The 26,955-nt window shown below is 40.9% G+C and overlaps 2 protein-coding genes across 9 annotated transcripts in view; one reads left to right on the plus strand and one right to left on the minus strand.

Annotated features, from left to right (window-relative positions):
* Positions 1–5,859, plus strand: part of RICTOR (RPTOR independent companion of MTOR complex 2) — a 101,881-nt gene extending 96,022 nt beyond the window's left edge. For 3 of the 5 annotated variants that reach the window (XR_012621733.1, XR_012621730.1, XR_012621734.1), the window contains one exon: positions 342–1,750. The gene's annotated coding sequence lies outside the window, so the exon portion shown is untranslated. Of the gene's footprint in view, positions 1–341; positions 1,751–4,085; positions 4,467–4,791 lie in introns of those variants that run through there. The other 2 variants (XR_012621731.1, XR_012621732.1) reach the window with 2 other exon arrangements.
* Positions 86–26,955, minus strand: part of OSMR (oncostatin M receptor) — a 36,884-nt gene continuing 10,014 nt past the window's right edge. For 3 of the 4 annotated variants that reach the window (XM_074813294.1, XM_074813295.1, XM_074813292.1), the window contains 16 exons: positions 24,934–25,097; positions 22,355–22,514; positions 18,600–18,881; positions 17,878–18,007; positions 16,421–16,578; positions 14,187–14,323; positions 11,823–11,982; positions 11,219–11,295; positions 10,595–10,811; positions 9,794–9,976; positions 8,507–8,608; positions 7,892–8,071; positions 6,017–6,181; positions 4,402–4,480; positions 4,048–4,120; positions 86–3,062 (listed from right to left, as the gene is read on the minus strand). In XM_074813294.1, coding sequence (XP_074669395.1) covers positions 2,616–3,062; positions 4,048–4,120; positions 4,402–4,480; positions 6,017–6,181; positions 7,892–8,071; positions 8,507–8,608; positions 9,794–9,976; positions 10,595–10,811; positions 11,219–11,295; positions 11,823–11,982; positions 14,187–14,323; positions 16,421–16,578; positions 17,878–18,007; positions 18,600–18,881; positions 22,355–22,514; positions 24,934–25,097 — 2,714 coding nt within the window. In that variant the 3' untranslated portion in view covers positions 86–2,615. The remainder of the gene's footprint in view (positions 3,063–4,047; positions 4,121–4,401; positions 4,481–6,016; positions 6,182–7,891; positions 8,072–8,506; positions 8,609–9,793; positions 9,977–10,594; positions 10,812–11,218; positions 11,296–11,822; positions 11,983–14,186; positions 14,324–16,420; positions 16,579–17,877; positions 18,008–18,599; positions 18,882–22,354; positions 22,515–24,933; positions 25,098–26,955) is intronic. The other variant, XM_074813296.1, reaches the window with a different exon arrangement.

The raw sequence follows: 26,955 nt of genomic DNA on the forward strand, positions 1-26,955 counted from the left end.
CTGAAGCTTTCCAAACGAGCACTTGTCAGAAATACATTTTACATTAAGGCTTTGTGGGATGTCTTACGAACATAGAAGGAGACTCTTTTAATAGGTTGTATACTATTTTTATTTTAAAAGTTTAGCACACTGATAATTGAGAACTAATAATTTTTCATTAGGTGATAGTTTTAAGTATTAGCATTTTAACAGCTGTGAAAGTTGAATTATAAACAAGAAAAATGATAGAAGTTTACAGTTTTGAACTCATTCAACTATTAATGCAAGACAGATGTCTTAAAAAATATATAAAAATTATGTATGTCTCTCCACCCATGGAAAAATACTTTTCTAATCTTTAGGTCTAGCGCCTGGACTGTACTCTGTGGCTGGCACAAAGTCATCATCCTCCTTGGAATCCTCTGTTTGTGTGCTATTAAGCAGAGGTGGTATCATGAAACACCACTCATCAGCGCCAGCAAGCAGAAAGGTTTATAGGTGGAAAGGAGCTAACTTCTCATCACCTCGCCAAGCAATCTGGTACCTAGTGAAGTGTTTCCTTGCTTCCAGATAATGAAGTTTCATCAGTGCAGGATATCCCTAGGGAAGACCAAGGGAGCTAAGGTAGGAACTCTCCACCAGCCAATGTGTCTCACCCCACCACTGGGAAGGCACAACTATATCACCCCCTGCCATATCCCTTTCCCTCCTTCCCTGGACTGAATTACCACAGCCAAGCCCCAGTGACAGCAGCTTTTTCAAAAGTCGGAATTTGCACTTCGTTACAGCTGTCTTCTGGCATGATGAACTGCAGCATGTTGAAATTTAGAATGCTTCATGGAATAGTCAGATGTTTTTGACTGACCTCTATCGGAATTCGTTAGATGTGTAACTCTTGATTTAGGATACCTTTCAAATCTTTTTAAACAAACAAGCCTTCTTTTGAAATGCACAGCTAGGAAGTTTTATTTTGGTAGTGGCAAAACAGCTCCCTTCTGTTTATTGGCCTTTTTTCCAGCAGTAAAACATTTAAATTACGCAAGTACATATGATGTGATGAAACACTTTGGAGAAAGAAGTGTTCTAAGTTGTAAAGATGCTATGGTATCAAATTTTCAAATTCACTGTAACTCAAAGGAGAGTAATGTAAAGGGAGGAACAGTTTCTCTGGGATATCTTCATTGAATAACATCAGCATCCTCTCTTACTTCCCTGTTCTCTGTCAAACTGCAGTTCAGCTAAACGTGACCGGCCATGTTTCCTTACTCCACTGTCTGATGGCTGAAAGGAAGAACTATAGTGCATTATTTTTTTCTACTTATCAAGTAAATCTGTGTGACCTACACATGGACACCACAGTGTGTGTCGACTGGATACCTCTAACCACAGTTAGCCATCTGTGTGGTTGTACCTCACCTTTGCCTGCCTGAAGACTTCTCCCTCCGTTTCCAGTCAGTGCTTGTCTCAGCCAAAGCCTATGCAAGGTCTTACTGGTTTTCCTGTTGCACACAGGTCATGGACATTACAACACTGTAAGTGTCTATAAGAACAGTATAAAACCCATATGTGGTCTAGTATCAAAACTCATTGTCTGCAGCTGCTTAGTTTTTAGGAAGTGTGACTACCTAGTTAAACAGAGGGAAGATGAGTAACCATTTTAACATATCAGCTGAATGCTTCATTTTTTTCCCTTTTGAGAAGTGCTTTTGTGCTGTGGTAACGCCTCTGCAAACAGTTGTCCAGCTGGAATAAACAGTTCCTTTCCATGTAACTCCCCCCATTTCTTTGTTTAGTAATGAGGATTTTGTTTAGGATAGTAAAGGGTCATTCTTCCAGGCAGAGAAGGCAGAAGTGTGAGGAGCCCCAGTTACTAGAAATGGGAGCAGCAGCCCACTACCAGGGGACTGTACTATAAAAATCTGTTTTCTGCACTCTTACAGCCACCAAGTGTAGTTAGAAGACAGGTGAAGTAAAAGCAAGACAATCATTGGATTTTGGTGCACACAGTAGCACTCGTAGAGAAATAAAAGTTCCTCTGATCTTTCAGTAACATGCCACCCTAAATTTGAGTAACCCTTCCCTGTTGATTCCTTACATCATTTGAGAGAAAAAAAATACAACCCACCCGCCACGTTGCTGGGCTGAGGCAGACTCCAAAGCTGGGTAATGGTCCATGCACAATACACGCTAGCTAGAGCTGGCCAGAGGACATAGTAAGCACCCACAGAATACTGCAAGTGAAATAATACACTCCTTGAGCACAATAACCTACCTGCTTGTTTAACTTGCCCCTCTACTTTCTGAATAAATTTTTAATCTCTGCAAAATAGAGTAGTTCTTTGCATCAGGCTATGAGAAACTGCTGTGATCTAACCTTCTACATCATACAGGCCACAAAACAGCCTGTAAATCTTCTGTATGCCTGTAACTTGTGATGAAACCATAGCATGCATCCTTCCTGTGCACAAGTTGGTATTTTTAAACTAGTCCTGAAGCAAAAGCTTTGCAGTGTTAACAGAAGTAGTGCATCTGGGCTTGTGAAAGCCTTCATCAAAAAAGTTGTCAGGGTTTTAGAAATTCTTATTTATATTGTGTAACAAAACACTGGATGGACTTACTCAATGGAGGAGATTACATCAAAGCCTCCTCCCTAGGCAGTGCACATCTGTTTGTGAAATGTATCTTGGACTGGTCTTTCTGCCAGCTGTTTCTCTGGGTGTTGAGGCAATATCTTCATTAAAAATATCAAAGTAGTAGTGTGGCTGGTACAGCACTACTGACAGTTCTGGCTTGCTTGCTTGTAGTCTCTCTATTTGATAGGGGTCAGATTCAACTGCAAGATGAGAAGAATAAGCAAAATTTTCAAACCAAGTATGAGTCTGGGGTGTAGGTGTGGGTATAAAGTCTCTCTCTTCATTTTCATTAGGGTAACTCCAGGAAGAGTTGTGACCACCAATCTTATCTTCTGTTGTTGTTGAAGACAGCTGGCTCCACAGATGTAATTTCTGGGCTCCGGCCTTACTGTCCACCGCTAGCATGTCAGGAATGGTGTCACATATTTTCAATTCTTTCTCAGAACCGATCTACAATAGAATCATAAAACAAAAAAATTACTCAATGAAAAAAGCCCCGAGTAAAGGAAAGGGAGTGATTACTTCAAGCACTTCTAATATTGTCTTATAATTTTTTTTAGTTTGGATTTTTCAAACAGATTAACAGAATTTGAAAGAAAACGTATGTACAGAATGTTCAGCGGAAGCTGTAGTTTAGTATTTATTTACAGATTTCCTTTTAAAGTAAAAGTTCAATATGACTACATTTGAAGAAGGAACCATGTCTCTCTACTTTAAAGTCTTTGCCAGGTTTGTGATGTGTGTAGTTCTTAGTCCGAACCCCTAGCAACTGGAAGGCAGCAGCACAGGCTCTCCAGTTGCACAGACTTCTCCCTCTGGTGCTAGTGTGCAGTGAACACCAGCAGCAAAAAGGGCAGCAGTCCCATGTGTGCCAGGGTAAAGACATGCTGTAGTATTGCAGCCCCTTTGCATGCTGCATGGAAGCAGTAGCTCCCTCTTTGAAAGGCCTACAGAAGAAGCTGAGGCCTTTTGCCAATCCTTTCCTCCCAGACAGACCTGGCAGAGCCCCCTGCATCCTCCCAAGGGCCAGCAAGTGCATCTCTGCTGTGCCCTACTGCAGAGGGTTCTGTCGGGCAGGAGGAGTGGGCAGATACAGTTCACAGGCTGCAGCAAATCTGGTCTGTTGTGTTCAGACAGTGCTGGGTTTTGAAGACTAATACTGGAAGAATCACCTATTGTATCAAAATATTTCATTTATTCTCCAATTATGCTTTTGCTTTTTGCAGTAACAGACTGCAGAATATAAATTGATCACTGCAGAGTCACAGGAATATCAAAAGGAAAATTTTCCACTACATGATATTAAATTATGTTAATTTCTGTATAATAAGCATCACTCATTTTTAAATGTAGTCAATACAAGAAAATACTTTCCTGAAACTTTACTAATCAAAGAATGGAAAAATTAAAAATACTAGATTTCCAGTGATCTTACCTTAAACTCTTTGAATGACAGCACTTTGCTTTTGTTAGGACTAGGTATTACAGGACAGCAGCACTCCTTCACCCTGGAAATAAGACAGCAAAACAAATGACATTTCTGTTCTCTCATCAAAGCATATTCTACCAGCAGAAGCCACACGTAGATGTGTAGAGAAACAGCAGCAGGTGATGAATGTCTCAGAAATGCCACAAGCCAAATACTTACAACATCCACACAGTTGGACAGCCAAAGGAAAAAAATGAATGAGGCCTTACAAAAGGCTGGAAGCAACAAGACGCAGCTGTGGTTTGTGAATTGCACTAGTTATGTTCTCTGTCTACAACAGAAAAATGCATTGTAACTTACCATGTCATCTTCCAGCGACATATAGCTGCTACTAGTGATGGAACTATCACTAGCAGGACTAGAAGGTACAGCATGTTTGCTATGAAAGAAAAATACTTTAAAAATCTGTTTGCAACTTCTCACTGTTAAGTCAATATAGCCTGAGTTTCTGGGAGAAAAATAACAGCAAGATCACATGGAATAGCTGCCACTAACTCAGCAGTAAAATTGTGTGGCCTATGGCTGCTACATAGTTTAGCTGGAAGTTCTGGGATACAGCTACAAATCTTTGGACCAAAACTGAATTATTACTAGATTGATTTTAAGTTGCCCTCATGTTGGCATCTTAACTATAAGGGTAAATTTCCAAAAGTTAAGACAACACTAACTTCACCTAACTATTTGTTTTAGGTTTTCTTTCAAATCCCCAAGGATGACAGATTTTTACCGTGAGACATTGACGGAACATCTGTACCTCCAGTATGGATGGACTGCAGTAAGACAGACACTGCACAAGTGTTCATGCTCTCCTAGGATTTATGCTGACACAAGAATCTCAGTATTTCCTTCTAGCTGAAAGACACAGCCCTGGGCTGTTTTTCACAAACAGTTGAGGCTATAATAAGCAGGGCAATGGGGAGCACTAGTTAGTGCTCACCCTCCCTCTGCCCTGCCCAGCGCCCTTTTGTCCTGTGCCAGCGAGTTTGTGTGTCCCTACCACACACCACAGCAGGGAATGGACATTCTCCTGTTATCATTTCTGGATTAATTAAGACCCTATTTTGATTTCCTGTGTGGCTGTACAAATGTCTGTGCCTGCGCAAGAGAAGGCTGGCTCCTGGGAGCTGGAACACAGGTGTAAGAGGCAGAACTGACTCTGTGAGGGTAGCATGAGGGTTTAGACACTCTTCTGCTAGTTAGCCTGAAGCTAGTTAGTCTGAAGCATGCAGTCTCCTCCCATGAGCCAATGCTTCACCCTTCCTACCCTTCCCCCTTCACCTCCACCCCCAATAAATTTTCCAAAACTAGGCATCTCTGATTTGGATCATAAGTTTCACAACCACAACTGCTGAGTGGTATTTTCAAGGGAACAGAACTACAGGCAAGTGATTTCCTCTTCTGCTTTGATGATCAAATCTGCCCAGTTAGCAAACTACAATGCTGAAGCCAACAACCCTTTCTTACTGACTTATTAAGGAGTTACCTTGGCAATGGCTTTAAAGCCTGATGACAATAAGAATCAACATTAGAAGTTCAAGAATCCATACAGATTTGCACGCAGGTCTGTATTTTTTCCCATATTAGAAAACAAGTTAAATTCAAATGCAATTCTTCAACACATTTTAGCAAACAGGGCTCACTAGTCATGCAAATGTGCATATATCAAGCTATTTCCCAGAAAGATAGAAGACTTAAATAAGGATGTAAGATTATTCTTATTCTAAAATAAAAAATCACAGCTACTTAAAAGTGTAAAAATGCCTTGTTGTTACGCACTTTTGTTTCTCAGTTGGATCCTCTCTCAAGTGCACATTAAATTGAATTAAATGTTTTCCCTTGAGAAAGGACGATTACTCTAACCTTTTAAATCATCCACCTTCTGCTGGAAGACAAATTTTCCACAGCCAATACTCACAGTTAAATGGTGTATCGATGTATCTAAAGTTAACGATGGGAGTCTCTCCTCCACCCGTGTATGCTTTAACCACTAGTTTGTATTTTGTGTTTGACAATAGGTTTTTCACAGTGTATCTCTTTTCTTCTGGGTTTTCAATTGTGTATTTACATAGCACTGAATCATCTAAAATGAAACAGATAAGATGGAATCATGGAATCGCACAATCACAGTATGGTTTGGTTTGGAAGGGACCTTAAAGATCATCTAGTTCCAACCCCCCGGCCATGGGCAGGGACACCTTCCGCTAGAACCAGGCTGCTCAAAGCCCCGTCCAACCTGGCCTGGAACACTGCCAGGGAGGGGGCAGCCACAGCTTCTCTGGGCAACCTGTGCCAGTGTCTCACCACCCTCACAGTAAAGAATTTCTTCCTTATATCTAACCTAAATCTATCCCTCTTTCAGTTTAAAGCCATTACCCCTTGTCCTATCAGTACAAGTCCTGGTAAAAAGTCTCTCTCCATCTTTCTTATAAGCCCCATTTAAGTATTGAAAGGTTGCAATAACGTCTCCCCAGAATGTTACAAATCAGCTTAACTGAGACTGCTAGACCACTGAAATAACAGAATGTTTTCAACTCGCCTTCTTTGTAATTTGCACACTTTCTTTTGAGAAGGATGATGCATCCTGACTCATTGCCTCTGGGCTGAACTCACATCCCTTCTAACTGGACTGTCCACAGCACTGCCCATCCTCTGGCAGACCACCTAATATCTTGCTGCCAAAAGCTGCAACTGTGTATTTTAATTTCATTTTACTAGAACTTTTTAACAGAATGATTTGTGTTTTGCCATTTCCTTTTTCACCAGAATCCTGTAGCCCTTAACCTTAGGTCAAGTTCTTTGAAGATACTCAAAAGCAAGAAATCTCTGCCTGAAAAAAAACTCATTTGCCTCTATTGTGCAGCTCCCAGACCCCAAGGAGTAAAGGGTTAGCTTATTCCTCCTGTTCCCAGTCACAGTTCTTGTCTGCTAGCTCAGACAAACTGGGAAGAAGGAAATCTTCAATTTAAACATTTTAAAGTCTACCTGGGATTACTCACAGAATTATAGTACTTCTATGGTTAGTTTAGTTCTGACAGGAATCCCTTTTCAGCCTGGTACTAGTCTAATCAGCAGAAGGATCTGATAAATGACATGACCCAACTGAAAGAAGAGGCAAGGAAAAAAAAATAAATATCCTTGAACATGTTGGAAACATCTGAAAATTATACTGGAGCAAAGTCAGCTGGAGCATTTTTGAGTGTGGAGTAGGAAGATCAGATGTAAAAGTCTAAACGTGGCTTTGTGCCACCCCACGCTCAGTTCTGCTGAAGGAACTCCACTGTAGAGCACATCCACAAATACTTTCACTATAAAAGAATTTAAATGGGGAATTTACACAGTGCTCCAATCCTGAAGGAAATAAATTGTATCCCATCTGTTTCTAAAATGCCCCAAATCCTAGTAAAACTAACATACTTCCTATGATTCTCATCCAAGTAGACCACAAACAGATGTTTTTGAAATTCATCCAGAATTCAGATTGCAAGAGGCAGAAACCTGACTCCTCCTACACTACTGCAAAAATTTTTTCTGGAGCTCACACTGAAGTTAGAAAGAGCTACAGACAACAGGATGGGGGCTCTAATTCTGTATAAACCCAGGACACACTTCCACCCATTAGCACCTCAAGAATTAGAGGAATAAAAACTAGCAGGTGTTGAAATCTGTATATTGCCCAATGATCCAATTTGCCTGGCTAATATGAACTTTCTAGGAGGCTGCAATACCAGCAACAGTCACGAAGTCTTTCACCTATAACAACACAACTTCCTAAATCCCAGAGCTCATTTACCTGGAAGAACATGTTTTTTGGATCCTTTCAAACTGCAGTCCTCTTGTACAGGCGACACATAAACATGGTAGCCTCTTACAAAACCAGACTGTGACTCATTTGTGGGATAAGAACCCCAAGATAGTGTTACTGCATTGAAAGTCAGTTCAACTTTTTCCACAAGAGGGTCAAACAGAGGAGCTGGAAGAAAGGAAATTCAAGTTAAGCTTGACATTATTCTTCAAGAATTTTTATCTTCTCATTTGAATAACATCTAAATTCCCATGTAGTGTTTCTGTTTATATCTTACTTGTATTTAAAAGCTGAACAGAGCCAAAGCGCTCCACAAAAATCTGTCAACTTCACAGAGCCTTCATGCAGTCCACATTATACACAAAGCTAATAGCAGCTTTGGTTAGCTATTCTAATTAACACAAATTCTACCTGGTCACTATACTAGTCAAATATCCTTGATGGAGAGCTATGTACATTGTACAATTTTAAATGCTTCACTGATGATGTAGAAACCACACAGCAAATACATATTTAGGCAGTTGCAGGAGGAAGGCTGTGGAATTCTGGTCATGACAGATGAATTTAGCAAATAAAAAAACCCTAAATATGTTGCCAACTTACGTAGCTCCCTGAGATAACCAGTCTTCTTCGCCAGTAAGAAAGCTCTATTAGCAACAGATCCATAGATGTGGAAGTTGTATCTCACGCCCGGAACAAATGCAGCTAGAAAATAGTGTAACTGATTACAAAAATAGGTTATGATTTGTCTTTTGGTTTTGCTTTTACTTAACTGCTTTCTACAGAGGTCTATAATGCATTAAAAATCTTCCTAGTGTGCTACCGTACTATTAAAGCAACTGAAATAGACACAGGGTAAACCAGTTCTTAGTGTGCATAATGTGAATTGAACACACTTATTCTGTCTCAAAGAGAGAAATGGGGGGGTTAATATAATTTTGTTACTCTAGAGTATTCAAGATGAGTGCACAATAGACTCCAAATGCATCAAAGAGCAGGATAATTTCATATCTGTTTCTGGCACAGGCAAAGGTGGTGTTTTGGACTGTTTAATGTAGACATATACCAATACATCACGATTCCATGTTATCCTCACTAACATCCCCTCCCTTTAGGATTAACCAAGTCAATCCACTGAAGAACTGGACCACATTTTTTCCATGTGTTACCACGCTCTCCTTCATTAAGGGTGCAGGCTCCCATGTGTTTGTATGAATTGAAGTGCAGTTCCTTTACTGCATATTGAAATGCGTTCAATCAAATTTTCTTCAAACATACTTCATTTCAAAGTGAACTCTCAGCTCAAGAGACACCAGGAAGGCTATATTCTTGCAGCTGTGGAAGTATTTCAGAGCAACTTTCACACAACCAGAAAGGATTTAGGTCTAATGGCCACCACTGGGATAAAAACCACACAACTGGTCCTAAGCAAGGACTGGTGCTGAGATACATTATTTGTGGCATACTGACAGCACTAAACCTCTCACTGCACAGTGGGTGTTAATTGCCTGAGTCTAAACTTCTGACCCACGTTACAGATAAGGCAAAGCTTCATTTTCCATCTCTCCTGCTAAAAGATTTTTAACTCCTTCATTAACCTCACCATCCTCCTTCAAGATGTTACTACAAGCTACCCAGAAGAGTTTTTTTCTAAAATACTATGGTGACTTTTCTAAAATGCTATGCTGACTTCTAAGGGTTAATGGTGGTGGCACATTTGTGGTGTCTAATTCATTTGCCAGACAAAGCATGAAGCCACAAGCCTCTGAAGAATTACACCTGCACTACACAGACTTCAATATTCCACAGGATTTGTTTCCTAAGTTCAGTTAATGTCCACAGCATGAAAGATTGCTCCACAGACAGAAAGAAAAATTGTTTGGCTTTCACCTGAGTTGATCAGAGCACTGGAAGTGTTGGGCCCAAATCTCTTCCACTGGAAATCACAAGGCTGCAACATCGGAAAGTTACACCAGTCGATAACATAACTGTCATATATATGTCTGGGCTCCCAGGAAATAAAAATGCCATCATCTGTACCATTAACCTGTTCTTCTTTAAGCTCTTCAGTGCCTAGGAGTGAACAAATCAGTCTCTATTATTTTCCTGCATGAGAGCTAAGATTCATAAATGATCAATATAGTTTCTATGTTAAACTCTTAAAACAATAATAAAATAGTTTCATTCCTTCACTTCCAGACATACGGGATCTTTCCCATGCTGAAAGCTGATCTCTTTGCATGCTGAAAGCTGACAGCTCAAAAAACATCCAGTAATTATTACTATATATTCATAAAAAGAACTCAACTGCAGAAACCTGGAGTGATAAACAGAAAGTTACAAGAGGCTAAATCACACACAAGAGTTCCCCACCAAGCACTGGCTGCACCTTCACGGCACCTGTCACAGGTCTGAGGCTCTAGTTTAAAGCTAAATGAGTTTTGCTCTGTGGTGACTCTGTACAAAACAGGCCTTCTGTTGTAAGGGATGGGTCAAGGCACTTAAGCTTAATACACATACAGTTTCCACCCTGTAGGTAAAAATACAGTAATAATTTCCAGATAGCAGTGATGTGAGTTAACAGGCCAGGTTAATTTGTTCCCCCGAGACGATAAATTATCATTTCATTTAAAACAGGTAGAAACAAAACTCTCTTAATGGGAATCTAACTGAAAATACTCCTACTGTTACCTGTAGCTTTAGGGATGATCAGTACTGAAGGAAGTGAATAATTAACATTGTTCTTTGCCATGATACTGATTCTGTAGGAATGGTTATCAATTGAAATCCTTGTGCTATTGTAGACAGATGAAAAGGAGATGCTTTCAGGCTTAGAGCCATCTTCTACTTTTTCCCAGCTTACTTCATATGAAATACTTCTTCCATTTGCTCGAAAACTTGGTGCTTGCTGGGGAAAAAGTTACGGGGGTAGACACCAATTACTTAGTAAATTTTGCCAAAAAAAATGAGAGGAGCATTTAGAACTTTAACTAACTAATTGGATGTATTATTTCTGTAAGAATATAAATACTTGCTTCCATACATGCATACATATACTGGCTGAAATGGAAATGCAGAAATTGTCTTGTTATAATACTTAGAAAAACAGAAACATATGTCTGAAATGCCAGGACAGCACACCATCGTACAGCTACATACATTCTGAAATATGTTATATATATGTGTCTTAGATTCTTAAAAGACATTTTCATACTGAATTGCTATTAAATGCACACAAACTTGTTAAAGTTCATGGGAGAAGTTTCCAACCCCTTTATGAATGGTTTTGTTTCCAATTCCGTACTGATGTCTCACCTTCCAGAACAAGGTCACATTCCGTCCCCCCAGAACAGGTGTAATTTCTCTCCAGATGTCCAGTTTCCCTGATGGAGCTGCAATAAATACAGCAAAACAAAGATGCTCTAGGTGCAGAAAGGGTAAAGCATTTAATTGCTTCCTCCCATTTGAAGAAATTCCACACCCAAACGCTCTTTTTCTCCATCACTCCCAGGTCTTGCCAAAACATTACCCTTTAACGTCTTCCTCCCTTCATTCTTTTTTCTGAATGAATATCTGGTTCATTTCTCTAGAAAATATTTCTTCGCTTGCAGTTCCCAGGTGCTTGTTCCTACCTCTGCACAGTTCCTCCAGCCCCCACAGAACACTTTAACTAAGTCCGTCCACCCTTCCAGTCATCTGGATTTCCCACTGCCTACACTGGATGAAATGGCAGAGACTGGCAGATAGGATGAGAGTTGTTTAAGAAGCCACCTTCCTAAAGTTTGCTTAGTGTGCTTCGACTTTTATGCATGCAACAGGCCTCTGCTTTAGCTACACAGCAGAAGAGTACCAACAAATAGCAGAGGTGGCAAGTGAAGAACATCCTTCGAGCTTCCCTTCTCAATAGACTTGGACATACTTGCTTCCTTTGTTCTGATGGTTCGGGCTTCACTCCATTCACTCCACCTCCAGAAATGCTTAGCTGCCCCACAGTGTACTCTAGCTGTGTATGTAGTGTATGGCTGCAGTCCACCCAGGGTGATGCTGGCATAATGGAGATGTGTGTCTGAGCTATTGTGCTGCAAGACAGAAAAACAGAAGAGTCGGAGCCTAGTTCAGCTTCATTAGCAACAGGTTTTGTCTGAAAAAATAGTTCTTCCTCTAGATCCTATGACAGCCAGTTAAGTTTCACCTGGAAAAGATAATCATGGAACAATAGTAAAAAAAAAAAAAAAAGATATGCACAAGAGCAAAACACTGGGAGATCCAAAAAGAGGTCTGAAAGCTGTCTCTGTGTAACTGTCTGAGTAGGAGTCATTCACAACCTGTCAAATGACTACCTCAAGCAGGGAGTTTATTGAGACCTTACCCTCACACAGTCTGGGTCTCTTACTCAGTTCATGTAAGTAGGCTGCTGTTCCAGATCTATGCACAGCATCGACAGCTACATTTTCTGTCCATTTTTCCCTGACCTTTTCCCTCACTCCCTCGTAACAGAGAGGGTGAGTTCTGGTAAGAGTTAAAAACTGAGCATGCTTTTAAGCCTCTCCTCTAAACTGTCTCCTGCAATGGTCAGCTGTGGCAGTCATTTGATCTAACAGCTCTTGAGAAATACTTAAGACAATGCAGGTTGATCCTGATCTTCATAATGCCTTTTTAATATGCTAGAGGCAAGCTGCCTTCCTAAGAAAAGGGCTACAGAGAAACCATAGTACACATTCAAAGAGTCAGCCTCACTGTTTGTGAAAGAGTGGGACAAGACAAGCAGTCTACTCAAATGGGAAGAAAAACTGTTCTGGGTTCCCTCTCTAGAAACCAGACAAACTACCATCAAGTATAGTCAACAGTAGTCAGAAAGCTTCTGGACTAATACAGACAAAGCCTTCAACACTCCTCTCAACCATTTGTGTGTAAAATGATGAGTAATAAAAACATGACAAATCAAGATGTGTCCCTCAGGGCTTGGTTTTGGGGCCACTCCTCTTTAACATCTTCATTGATGACCTAGACAAGGGGATCGAGTGCACCCTCAGTAAGTTTGCAGATGACACCAAGTTGGGTGGGAGTGTTGATGTGCTCGAGGGTAGGGAGGCTCTGCAGAGAGACCTGGACAGGCTGGAGCGATGGGCTAAGGCCAACTGGAGGAGTTTCAATAAGGCCAAATGCCCGGTGCTGCACTTGGGCCACAACAATCCCCAGCAGCGCTACAGGCTTGGGGAGGAGTGGCTGGAGAGCTGCCAGTCAGAGAGGGACCTGGGGGTGTTGATTGACAGCTGGCTGAACATGAGCCAGCAGTGTGCCCAGGTGGCCAAGAAGGCCAATGGCATCCTGGCTTGCATCAGCAATAACGTGGCCAGCAGGGACAGGGAAGTGATCTTACCCCTGGACTCGGCACTGGTGAGGCCGCACCTCGATTCCTGTGTTCAGTTTTGGGCCCCTCACTACAAAAAGGACATTGAATGACTCGAGCGTGTCCAGAGAAGGGCAACGAAGCTGGTGAAGGGTCTGGAGCACATGTCGTACGAGGAGCGGCTGAGGGAACTGGGGTTGTTTAGTCTGGAGAAGAGGAGGCTGAGGGGAGACCTCATCGCCCTCTACAACTACCTGAAAGGAGGTTGCAGAGAGCTGGGGATGAGTCTCTTTAACCAAGTAACGAACAATAGGACAAGAGGTAATGGCCTCAAGTTGCACCAGGGAAGGTTTAGACTGGATATTAGGAAGCATTTCTTTCCAGAACGGGTTGTTAGGCGTTGGAATGGGCTGCCCAGGGAGGTGGTGGAGTCCCCATCCCTGGAGGTGTTTAAGAGTAGGGTCAACTTAGCGCTGAGGGATATGGTGTAGTTGGGAACTGTTAATGTTGGGTTGATGGTTGGACTGGATAATCTTCAAGGTCTTTTCCAACCTAGACAATTCTGTGATTCTGTAATTCTGTGAAGATTAGGAATAGCTAACAGCAATTATAAGGCCTATAAGTATTTTCATCTACTTCAACAAATATCAGAACCCATCCAGCAGAGGACAGAACCACATATGTGGACCAGTCACAGTGTATACTGTGACCAGCAGTATAGGAAGTATTGGGAGTATGAATTAGTGCCAGCAGTGGCTGCCCACATGGACCACATCATCAGTGTAGACCTTAGGAACAAACAAATTCAGAAAACAGACACACCAACACATTCACAAGATTTAGAATGTATTCATATTGCTGGGGATTTAATTTTTAATCTCACATCAAAAAGATACTTGCTATGTTTTTGTGTACGAAATTTAGGTTTCATACCAGTTCTACTTTCCCATCAGGCTGGAACACTTCAGTCTGACAAAAGAGTTCAATTCCTTTGTTTCGATGTTTCCAATATAATGTGATTTCAGTACCTGTGTATTCTTCCCACAGCTGGAAAGGTGCAGCAGGATAAACTACCAATGGAAAATCTGAGTTAGCTTTTGTAAAACATAAAATATATGCAAAACTATTTTAAGGTATTTTAGCTGAACAGTAAAAGCAAATAAGAAAAACAGATTTTTCTGCCAGTCTAGGAGAAACAGATATAAATTAGTAAAAATTAATTTTAGAATGCAAATGCAAGTAAATGTTATACAAGATTAACAAAAAACCAACCTTGTGCTGACTTGGAAGTATTTTGGAACATCATGAACAAAAGTCAGAGACTTTTATTGTAAATCCAGTAAAATTCTCTAATCCAGGGCCTGGCAGAGGCTCCTGATGCAGCATGGTGAGTAACGTTTGCCACATTTCTACACCCCAGAAACCAGACTCTTCACCAGAAATTTTATTCACAACTCTTACATTGAATGCTGCCAGTAGTTACCCTCTGGTAAACAGTGCCAGTGCTACTTCTTCCAAAAGATTTCTGAGATCCTTTACTGCTATGTAAGCAGTATTAAGCAAGAGCAGCAGATCTCAAACTCTCCTGTATTATCAGTCCAGTTGTAAGTAATAAGACATGGTAATGCAGGTGAGTGGTATGTTTACAGCTTCGGCCATTATCCTAGAACTTCACAGAACGTGAACTACAGTTTGAGGACTTCCAGAGTCAAAGGAGCTTGTGTTCAATACAGAAGGTCCCAGCTACCACATACAGAATTGAAAACAATAGACTTCAGTCTTCCTTTACTTGCTGACATCCTTTCAGTAAGAAAAAGTCTACTGAAAATATGTCCAGGATCAGAGAAGACATAAAGGTCTTTACAGCAATCATTATTTAAAAGGTTAACTCATCATAAATATTATATGTGATTTCTTTAACTTGTAACAATCACTAGAACTGGAAAAAGAAAATTGTAGTTAAACTTTAATGAACTTAGCAAACTAAATGTGACCTTTTTTAGCCTGAATTCCCATGAAAACTTACTTTATAATGTTGTGTTGACTCACTACAACCTGTCAGTTTCCTCCTCCACTTTCTTCCTGCTCTATTTCTTCCACCCCAAACAATCAAATAATCAACTTCTAGAACTCTTATGCCTCTCTGAGACAAATTTAACAGAGACAGGCATTTAATATATATGTTCCTGCAAGTCATATGAAAAGCATGTCTAGCAAAACTGTAATCAGTGCCTCTGAGGAAGGAAGCACTGCCAGAATGCAGCAGTTACACCAGCAGCCTCTCTGTCCATCAGCTTGTCAGCTTCAGAACTAAGCAAAGCACATGTTGCCTCCTGCTTCTTCAAACAGGTAAGGCTGCCATAGGACCTCAGGAACACTGAGGTGGATGTGGTGTGGCTAGAGGACAGATTTGAGAACTGCAAATACTGCTGGAGACACAGAAAACACCCAGGTGTTCGGAGGCAGGAGTAGGTAGGAATTTATGGGGCACACTGTGACACAACTAATAGGGAAGAAGGAACCACAGCCATCAGTTACTGCTCACAGAATAGCCTGTTTTGTTTCACTGATGATGAACTACTCTTCCTCCCTTACAGTAGCACAGCAGATGTTACTGTCCCATAGCAGCACCAAGACACATTTGCACTAGCAACTCTTTGCTGGCAATAGCTGCTTACACTTGTCTCACATCTCATTTGGAGAAGTGTTAGTAATTTTATTTACCCACTTTTCAAAATGTGCCTCTCCATTTTATTTTGGAAAGACAGTAACATTAGCAAAAATATTCTGGAGAAAGGGCTGAATTCCCAAGTAACCTCCACAGATACTTTTCTTGAACTCCACATTTTATATCCTTGTATCATGTTGCTTCTTATACTATGACCCAGCTTCAGCAAAGCAGCAGATTTTGAAGCATTAAGGGATCATTTCAATCACCAAATCTGGCCTTTGGAGTGAAGCTTTTTTCTACCATTAATACAACTTTGCAAAGCTGAAACTGAAGAGACAGCAGATAACTATAGCACAGGGACATATAACTAATAAAAACTGTGAAGACAAAAATCAAGGACTTCTATACTTTAAACTGGGGCACTCAGGTATTAAGATTAGAAGGAGGACAAGGCCTGCAACAAAACCCCTCAACAAAGACACAGAAAAGACCTTACTTCTGTGAGTTACATCAAAAACATCTGTGGCAGTTTTCTTTCCCAGCGGGTTTTCCACAGTCACTGTGATATTACAGATCCTCTGCTGGCCTATATCCCAAGAACACGAGCACTGCTCAGAACAACTTACTGTGCACGGAACTGTTTGTTTGGAAAACCTATCAAAAAGCAGGGGGGAAGAGGGGTAAAAAGACAGACATTTTTCCATAATGCACAATTGACATAAATGTTGAAATTTTTGTTACCCAAGTAGAATACAACAAAATAAAAAATAAGGCTGAGGGGGACTATAAGAAGCCACCCAGTTCTTTCTCCTAGCCTGAAGTAGGATGAATATAGATATTCTTACAACTAGAAGAAAGTTTTCTTCAAAGTCTAAGTTCACTTTATCCTTTTAAGATACAGCTAAGTTTACTTTACACTTTTAAGACACAGCTAAACTGCTTTTAGTGATTTCCTCATGGAAATTCTAAACTAGGGACTTACTTGCCAAGAATTAATCCATTCACATGTTTACCATTATTCTTTTAAATGAAGCAGTAATTTCAAGTGCATCTTCTGACCTTCAATTTTTTAAATCACCATCACAGTATCTTAATGGAATTGAATGATGCAGAGGCCATGAAGGTATATGCAATGATGACCTGCCTTCTGCTGAGATCTTTTGATGAAAGTTTGTTGTGATGATGAGACATCTGTTCTGTTTTATGAGCTCCCCTTTCTCTGAAGGCCCTATTGTAAAGCCCCTCTTCTCTCTATTTAGATGCCTCTGAAGCAAGGAGCCAAGGGCCAGGTCTGATATGCCACAGCTATGTAACCTTGACTCAGACTGCTAAATAGCTGTGAGAAAGTCTGCAGAGAGATTAAAAAAAAAAAAAAAAGAAAAAAGAAAAAAGCTGAAATGATAGAAATTATAGACAGAAGTAGGATTTTTGAGATAGGATTGTCAGTAGGTCAAGGACTCAAGAAGGAAAATACCAGCATGTAAAGTTATAAAGTCCTAAAGAAAAAGAACTAGGGAGGTTAATCAGACTAACTGAGGGTTAGCTGGGAATCATCAATTTCAGTCACTATTAGTGTCAATGGGTTGTGGAAACACTAATACTCAGACTACCAGCTGATTAAATCCTAGTTATAAATAATAAGTTATTATTTATCCTGATTGCAGGGTGTCTTCATACCTACTGAAAGATGTCTGAACAAATTAACCCCAAAAGAATGGTTAGAACAAACTTTATCAAGCAGAACTGCTCTAATGGACCTCCAGCTACTTACAGGTAGTCTAATTCAGAGCAGTTCTGCTCAGCTCAAAATTTGTTAAGTTGATCAGTGAGCTGGAAAGAGGCAGGTAGCTAACTGCAATAAGGATAAAAAACATTTGCACAGATTTTAAAGGGAAGAATGTGACTGTTCTGTACAGCACAGGCCAGACTTAATATAACAATGAGGAGACTTACTCTTCAAACAAGGTGTATTTTGGTGAATGACGTCCATAAAGATTGGTGTCTCCACCTTGGCTCCAAGTACATGTTACTATTCTCATGTCTTGGGTTTGGCAGGAAAAATAATTAGGTGTATCAGGTGGTTCTTTTCAGAGGGAATAGACAGAAAGAAAAAAACAACAGCATGGCAGTCAAGGCAAAAGTCATCAACATTTTTACTATATTAACAAACTAGAAATAATGGATATATACAAAGTCTGGTTTATTACAGATGTTACTACTTCAATTATACGTATTCAGTGACCACTCCGCAGAAAAAATCAGGACAACACCATAAATTAATTGCAATACAAACACTTCTGTGTTATTATTTTTTGTTATATTCATACATTCATTAATTTAATCTGTATTGTTTTCTATCTGTAAAAATTACTACTAGCCTTTGAAAGGGGGACTGTGCTGAGTTTTTACCATATGCACACAGACAAGGAAGCTGAACTCCTAAATGGGTAGGTATATTTAAAAAGCAGTCACCTGTCCTAGGATCAATTAATGAGATTAATCTGAACACATTTAATGCTATTTTTTTATGCTTTCTATATGCAAGTGTAAACAGAGTTCAGCTGGACATGACAATTACAACTTACAGCAAGAAATTTTTTCTTCCCCCCATTCCCCACAGCCATCTTGACTTAATAACAACAGGAAAATAGAACTGTAATAAAGCATTCACTTACTACCAACAATGTAAACTGCATGATCATAGCATTGTTCTTCGTTGCAAGACTCCCTACAGTAGGCAGAGATGTGAGGCACTTCTTGATGTGCCACGTTTTTTACAGTGAGAAGTCCAACTTGACCATTTGTGTGGTTGAAAACATGAACAGGTGGGTCTAGAAAGAATTCCTTAATGATTTGACCTTTCCTTGCAATGCAACAAAGCATGATGTCAGAGCCCTCCTCTACAATTTTTTCATTTGGAAAGATTTGTGGTCCACTGCTATTTGAAGTGTCTAGGCCTGCAAATTAATACATAATAAACCATTTCAAAATCTGCTCATGGCAGCCACCTTCAACCAGAACCAGAACACATAACTGAGCAATTACACAAGAATCTGCTAATGTTATATTATCCATTCATGCACTTCTGTTTAGTATTCTTCCCCATACAGAGATCAAATTCACATGTAATCATACCTATATTTCTCTTAAACCCATAACCATATAATATAGTCCAACAAACTACCTAAGAGACTAAATCCATCTCACTGCCTTTCACTTAGGGGAAACAAAGAGTGTGTGTTTCAGCACTGCCTTGACAGATAGACGCTACCTCCTGCACCTATGAACAGTCTGATGCTTACAGCCAAAATGCTTGCTCTTGAAGATTATGAGCAGGGGCCTAGAAAAACATTGTCCTGGTTTTGGCTGGGACAGAATTAATTTTCCTCCTAGTAGGTGGTACAGTGCTGTGTTTTGGATTTACTCTGCTGTGTCAGGGAGCATTTGGTAACAGCAGTGGTGATGTGCCTGGGCTGGCAGATGGCCAGGACATCACTGCTGTTCCTGTGCTGCTGTACTGGAGAGGCTGGAACTCCAGTGTGAACTCCAGTCAAAGGGACGGTGACCTGTGGATGAGTCCACATGGGAGCAGGACCCCCCAAAGTGTCTGTGGGCATGGGTAAGTCCACGCCAGAGCAGGTGTATCTCGAAGTGTCTGTGGCTGTGGGTATGTCTGTGCCGCAGCAGCTATAGCTCTGATGGGACTGTGGTCCAAGGAGAAGTCCTTGCTGCAGGAGGTATACCACCAAGCATCTGCGGCTGTGGATAAGTCCATGCTGCAGCAGGTACACCCTGAAGCATCAGTGGCTGTGCATGAGGTCATGCTGGAGCAACTCAAAGCGTGTGGCCATGGATAAGCCCACGACAGAGCAGGTACCCCTGGAGGGACTGTAGCCATGGGTGAGGCCAGGTTGGAGCAGGTTCACTTCTAAAGGGACTGTGGCTGTGGGTAAGGCCACGCTGGAGCAGGTATATCTCTGAAGGGATTGTGGCCCATGGATAAGGCCATGCTGGAACAGGTGCACCTCAAAGAGACTGTGACTGTGGCTCAGTCTATGCTGCAGCAGGTACACCCCTGGAGAGACTGTGGCTCACAGGTAAGGTTCCACTTGGAGCAGGTACACCCCTAAGGGACTGCAGGCTGTGGATAAGTCCAAGACGGAGCAGGGGCAAGGGGAGGAGTTCATCGCAATGTTAAACCCCATAACCTGGCCCAAAGAGACCAGGGGTGGAGATTGTAATGGAAAAACCTTTAAATTGTTCTAATGCATGATTTGAGTTGCATGTTATGGGAATTACTATAGTGGGAACCACCTGAACCAATGGAGGACAAGCCTTACAAGAAGCAGTGCAAGTGCAGCAGTTATCCGACCTGAGCTGGCTTTGGTGCCCGATAACTCCACAAAACACACCACCACTCCTGTCCTGAGTGACCACAGATGGAGCCCAAAGTCATGGATGAGCTCAGTGGACATTTTGTGGACATTTGTGGACATTTTACAGACATTTCACAGGGGTGATCCACAGACTAAGGGAATGATATCTGTGTATTTTATTGAAGGATGGGAAGGGTGGTGGTGGGTAATGAGGATGTATCAGATAGTGTGGGACCTGAGCATGATGTAAAATGGTATGGAATAAGGGGTGAAGAATGTGCTGGGTTTGGCTGGGATAGAGTTAATTTTCTTCACAGTAGCTGGTATGGGGCTATGGTTTGGATTTGTGCTGAAAACAGCATTGACATTTCAGGGATGTTTTAGTTATTGCTGAGCAGTGCTTACACAGGGGCAAGGCCTTTTCTGCTCCTCATACCACCCGACCAGTGAGCAGGCTGGGGGTGCATGAGGAGTTGGGAGGGGACACAGCTGGGACAGCTGACCCCAACAGATCAAAGGCATATCCCACACCATATAATGTCATGCTCAGCATATAAAGCTGGGGGAAGAAGAAGAAAGTGTGGGATGTTCAGAGTGATGGCATTTTGTCTTCCCAAGTGACCATTACACGTGAATGAGCCCTGCTTTCCTGGAGATGGCTGAACACCTGCCTGCTGATGGGAAGTGGTGAATTAATTCCTTGTTTTGCTTTGCTTCTGCGCATGGCTTTTGCTTTATCTGTTAAACTGTCTTTATCTCAACCCACGAATTTTCTCACTTTCACTCTTCTGCTTCTCTCCACTACCCTACCAGGGGATAATGAGTGAGCAGCTCATTGTGTAGTGCTTAGTTGCTGGCTGGGGTTAAACCATGACAAATGTCATGTTCTGAAGCTCATGCAGAGCTCATCTGAGTCAACTCTAAATAAATCAGATCAGTAAGGTGATACTGAACTTGGAATGAGAGTCCTATGGCTCTCTCAATGTTGGACTCCTTGCTGGATACAAAAATTAGTGGGATTTAAGTGACCCATAGGCTTTTGCACAGGTTGGATAAAACCTACTCTTGAGAATCTGATCCAAAGATCTGATGAAGTCAAGAGTCACTATCTTTCAGACAGCTCTAAAGCAGGTCTGTAATTCAGGATCAATCTGTGACAAAGAAATAGTATTTTTGATCCCTACCTGATTTTAGTTGAAAAAATAAAATCTCTAGGATTGAGGGTAGTAAGAAAGAAAAGGAGTCTTGCATCCTATTTCCCATTACATAAGGTGAGGGAGATGGGCAATTTGTGTGCCCCAATCCAGGCATACAGACCTATGATGCTTCTACTGCCCATGATGTTTCCCATAACTGAAAGCCCTTGCTGCTCCAAACAAGAATAGTGTTTCTTTACAAAATCACTGTAGTCATTTTTTCTAAAGCAGTTAAATATTTTGTTTAAACAAAATTCTCTGGAACTGTTCTAGTAAAACATAAGTCACCTGAAAAAAAAAGTTTTTGTGATATCATTAATTACATTATTGGTTCACTCCCTGTTTACTCTCATATAATTCACAGAAGTTCATTCCAAGTGACATAAGGAGCTGACTTGGTCCTCTCTTTCCACTTCTTCAATACTAATCAAAGCTATAAATCCCAAACAAAAGCAACATATGCATCAGATGACGTAGCCATTGCTATGCGCTTCCTCTTCCCCATCTGGGCCAGGGCTGCGTCTGACCTGGTGATAGGCTACTCTGGAGCCTATCCAAGATCCCATGCCACTCTATGTACTGCATTGTTTTAACATGTGAGCAAGAAAAGCTCTAAAACTTTTCGTCTACTAGCTTAGGAGGATAGTCTGCAAATTAAGACAATGGCTGAAGCATTGCTATTATTGCCAACAAAAAAAGAGTTGGTCTGTGCCTAGAGATGAAAGAGTTCAAAATGGATTTTTGATCTGATGCCATTTCTCCTGAATTGGACTTCACTGTTACAGTCACTGGTGAATAACAATCTAGCTTTGTACTGGAAAAAATAAAACCAATATTGCAAAGTCTTGTTTTGCTTACCCGGGACAGTCTCCCACACACTCCACTGACTCCAGATTTTTGATGCTTCTGCTTTGCTCCTGATCTTCACCGAGTGTGACATACACTCCAAAGGTAAATCTGAATCCCATATCCAATGAAGAGGCTTTCCTGATTTATCAAGTGTGACATTATGAAACTCCTACAAACAAAGGCCAGTAAGGCAAAGTACTGAAAACACAGTGATGTCTAGACACTTTGGAAGTACAATCAAAAGCAGTGTGAGAGAGAGAAAGCTCAAAGGAGGAAAATGCTTTTGAAAAATGAATCTCTGAAATCCCACTTGTTACACATGACCTCACACTAGTAAACTAAGTAACTGCTTACAAATCTGTATTAGCAGCGATGGAGTGACTGACGTGCTGGCAAGACTACTTGATTCTGGCGACATAGTTGTGAGTCAGGCCCTGCTTCTCATGAAATGGATTTGCTCTCAGAGACTTTCAGTGGGTTATTTGCGCCTGCTGTTACATGAGTGCACCTTGTCTAATGCTCTGGGTTACATATCTCTGGTGCTGAATTACAGCAGGAATCTGCACTGGCCAGTAAGGATTTATGCAGATGACATCTCCTCATAGTTCTGAGGACAGTACTACCATCAGTGACCAGCAGAATAGGAAAATATCTGATTTCCCCAAAATGTTTGACTGCTGTAACATGTACATGCAAGAAACATGAAAAAATGCATCCAAAACTTTTAGAGCTCCATGAAGGTAACAGGACAGCCTAAAATATAAAATGGAGTTCAAAAGATCATGAGAGCTAAATGCTCTGTAATATGGCAAACATTTTTGTATTGAATTATATAAACGCAGACAAACAGCAAAAAATATAAAAGGTTCTGCTGCTCTCTAAGAGAAGATATCCCACAAATTTCTCTCAGCATGTACCTACTAAGCCCCAGCTGGGCACTAAATGAGCTGCACCAATACAGAGCACAGCAATTCAAAGTAACCAGGGCACCATGGAGTCACACAGACAGATGAAAATGTATCCCAAGTGTGAATCTCCCCTGGCATGAAAGCCCATAAGAAGCAGAAAAAAATGGCTCAAAAAATTCTATTAATCACCTGTAATTATGAATACATTTTAGAATAGAACATATATTTCAGTACTTCCTAAAGCAACTGTACCAGATTCTCAGCATATAGATCTGTGCTGCTTGTATGAGCTGTACCAGAGCCCTGGCTCACACTGACAACTAGACAACTGCTCTCCATTACTGCTTTCCATCAGCAACACCTCCACTTTCATAATACCACCACTCTGAGAAAATCTCTGCATTCAGCTTACAATTTAATTTCTCAGTTTTAGCACTGAGAAACGTAGTCACTGCTTTGGAAGTTATATAAACTGTCTGTGCTTTGGTCTGAGCAGACTCAAGAGAGTTTCTTTATCGGTACACACTCTTCAGAAAAAGAGAGGCAAATGCAAATATGGTAGTGACATCTGAAATACCCTATTTTCCTTGTCATGTTTACTATGAGTTACAGAACAGACTACATCCTTGGATTTGAAAACCTTGTTCTTTCTTCCAGCAAGTTAGTAAGAGTTTGTTGGAAGGATACTCCAAAAAAACACTTAGTTTGTAGCTATATGGCCCCAGTTTCAGACTTCAGGGTTAGATCTACTCATGGGTGTTAAAAATCCTATCCCATGTATCAAAGTGGTCAAAATCCTCTGAACTGCGTAGAGCTCATTTGCAGTGAAGATGTGGTTCTTCAAACTCAGAGACAAAATACTACCAATTTGGCTGACCAGAGTAAGTTACAATTCTTAACAGTTATGATTCTTAATATCCCTAAAACATGCATTTAGTTCCCAAAAGATTCTGTCAAATCCAAGGGAGGGGAAATTTCCTTTGGAGACAAAGTTCTCACATTGAAGCCATGAACTGGGGAAAACATCAGGAACATGCCTAAACCTACGATTTGGGTGATCTCAACCTCTTCAGAAAATTTGACTGGTTTAGGTTTTAAGGAAAACTAGCAGGATAGGGACTTTGAAAAAGAGACATCACTACTTCTTCCTTAACTGGAAGAGATGGGTATAAAGTAACTACTAACAGGGCCAAGCACAGGGCTTAAAACGCTTCCCTCACACTGAGACTATTGTTTGGTTCACAAGGTGAGAGGAGTTGCAGCATGACTCTTCCTCTGCTAGTCCCCAGTGAAGGGTAGGCATCATGCTACAAAAAAAAATACCAATGGTAGGGGTGTTTCTGGGGGGCTTCTTCGGTGACCTGTACCTTGAAAGGGAAACAGGCCTTCAAAATCAGATCTCCTAAGTCTGCCACCCTCCTCAGTAAGGGTACACAATGCATATCTACATTCTGCACAGGTGGAAATGACATCATCTGAGCCCATATTTTTCTTGCACAAAACCTGCTAACATTAGAGCAAGTCTGGCACCTAGTGAAATACAGAGGTATTTCTAGTACAGTTTTGTAAATCTTAAACCTATACAGCAAAGCTATCTGCATATGCATCTGAACATTTGATTTTCCTTTAGCTTCCTTTATTTTGTAAATGACTAATATACCTTTTTAAAAATACACTTACTGTCCACACAGTAGTAGTTTCATCTGTTCGACGGACTTGTATTTCAAAAGACATTGTCAGCTCAGCATCATGTGCTGACTTGCCAACATCCCATTCCACCAGCAGCTGCTGAAGAGCCAAATCCTTGGAAACATTAAGGTACGTTACTGGAAACACAATGGATTCTAGGAGCACAAAAAGGACACAGAACTATTAATGTTTAGCTAAGTTACAAAGGAGATCTGAAACAACAGTGGTTAGAGGTAAGATAGGTTCCACACCCAACAGTACTGAAGGGAAAAAAGAAAAGTGATCAAGACCCATGCTGTTGATAACAAAAGCAAAGATAATCTTTCATTTTAAGACATCAGCAGGCTAGAATGAGGTTCCTAAATCTACTCAGTAGCCCCTCACCATGACATTGGGTATGCTATTTAATTTCTTTATGCCCTCAATTTACTAGCTACTGAATGGGAATATTGATCCATCTCTTTATAGTCTTATGCAGAGGAACAACATAATGTATTAACAGGGACTGAATACCAAGAAATCCCAACCTCCAGTAAGCCATCATTATGGCAGAAAATCCAGAAAAATCTAAGCTCAGTTTTGCTCTCTGACTTAATTAAGATTAAATTAGTGTGGTGGTTTAGCCCCTGCCGGGGTCTGAGACCACGCGGCCGCTGCCCCTCCCCCACAAAGGGAGTGAAATACAAAGCCCCGGGGCTGAGATAAGGAGAGGTTTAATACAACAGTGCAATAGCAACACAACCAACAACAACAATAACAGTAACAGTGATAGCAATTAACAGAGCAAAATAGCTACCAAATCCAGCAGTGGGAAGCACGATGTACAAAACCACGAGTGCACCACGAGTGCACCGCGCTCCCGCGCCAGGAAAATGTGACCAGCCAGGATGTGACGTCCGCATGGTATCTGAATAACCCGGCTAGAGCTCCCCCCCCCACTGCTGGGGAAACTTAACCCTATCCTGGTTAAACCAGGACAATTAGTTAATGTAAATCAAGTATTTGAACAGGTCAGGTTCAGCATTTCCCTCCACTAGCCAGCTCAGATAATAGTCTAGCATCAGGCACATTCCTGGTTGCTCTACACAGTGCTTAGGTACTTCAGTCAGGGCTGTGGATTCTTCTACTGGAATTAGACACCTAGTTATACCAGCCAACCTTTTGTGGGTCTGGAGTTAATTTCCCAAATAAAATAAAGTTTAAAAGTCAGACTACCATCCCTTTTGCTGTCAGGAAAGGAAAAGCCCCTTAAGAAGACTAGCCTGCTAAAAACTACAGATCACCTTATGAGTGGTCCCCCTATTTAGATATTTGCTCTGTCACCCCTCCCAAAATCTTAATTCTTGAAAGAGATGAAATATGGCATTCGCTGATCTGTATCTTCTCTCTTTCCTGAAAAATAAACAAACAAAAGCCCAAAAAACCCCTAAACTTGATCTGGTTGTAATGAAGCCAGGGAACGGAAATGGCCAAGTAACTAGGTTTTTTCTTTTACCACAGTTACTTTCCAAGATGCTTCTGGTTGTTAGAAACAACAGGGTCAGAATGCTTATATTGACCAAGACACAGAAAAGAAGTTACAGAAATAACTGTATGTTTTAATAAAACAGAACTCATTCTGAGCATTCCTGCCCCTCTACAGCCACAGTCCTCAGGGACATGCTGGATTGAGAGACTTTTCTCCCTGATGTGCTTCATCCACTGACTCAGTGATTATCTGGGAATTTTACAGACTGCAGAAATGCAAGCATTCAGAAAATTTAGTTTGAGAATCTACATTTTGATAGATGCTTCTGGCAGCAATTAGATATCCAAACTGTTTTGCAATTTATGCCTGCTTTGCACTAATTTCTGTGCAGCAGTTTTCCTACATACAGATCTTTACATTAACTGTAGGAAATTAAAGGCTGAGGAGAAGCCTTATAACAATCCCTTACCAATCAAAGGAAGCAAATAATACTTTATAAGCATATTTATTAACTATGAGAATACAAACACTGACACAGCTTAGTT

Source organism: Strix aluco, chromosome Z (assembly GCF_031877795.1).
Source record: "Strix aluco isolate bStrAlu1 chromosome Z, bStrAlu1.hap1, whole genome shotgun sequence".
Taxonomy (NCBI): domain Eukaryota; kingdom Metazoa; phylum Chordata; class Aves; order Strigiformes; family Strigidae; genus Strix; species Strix aluco.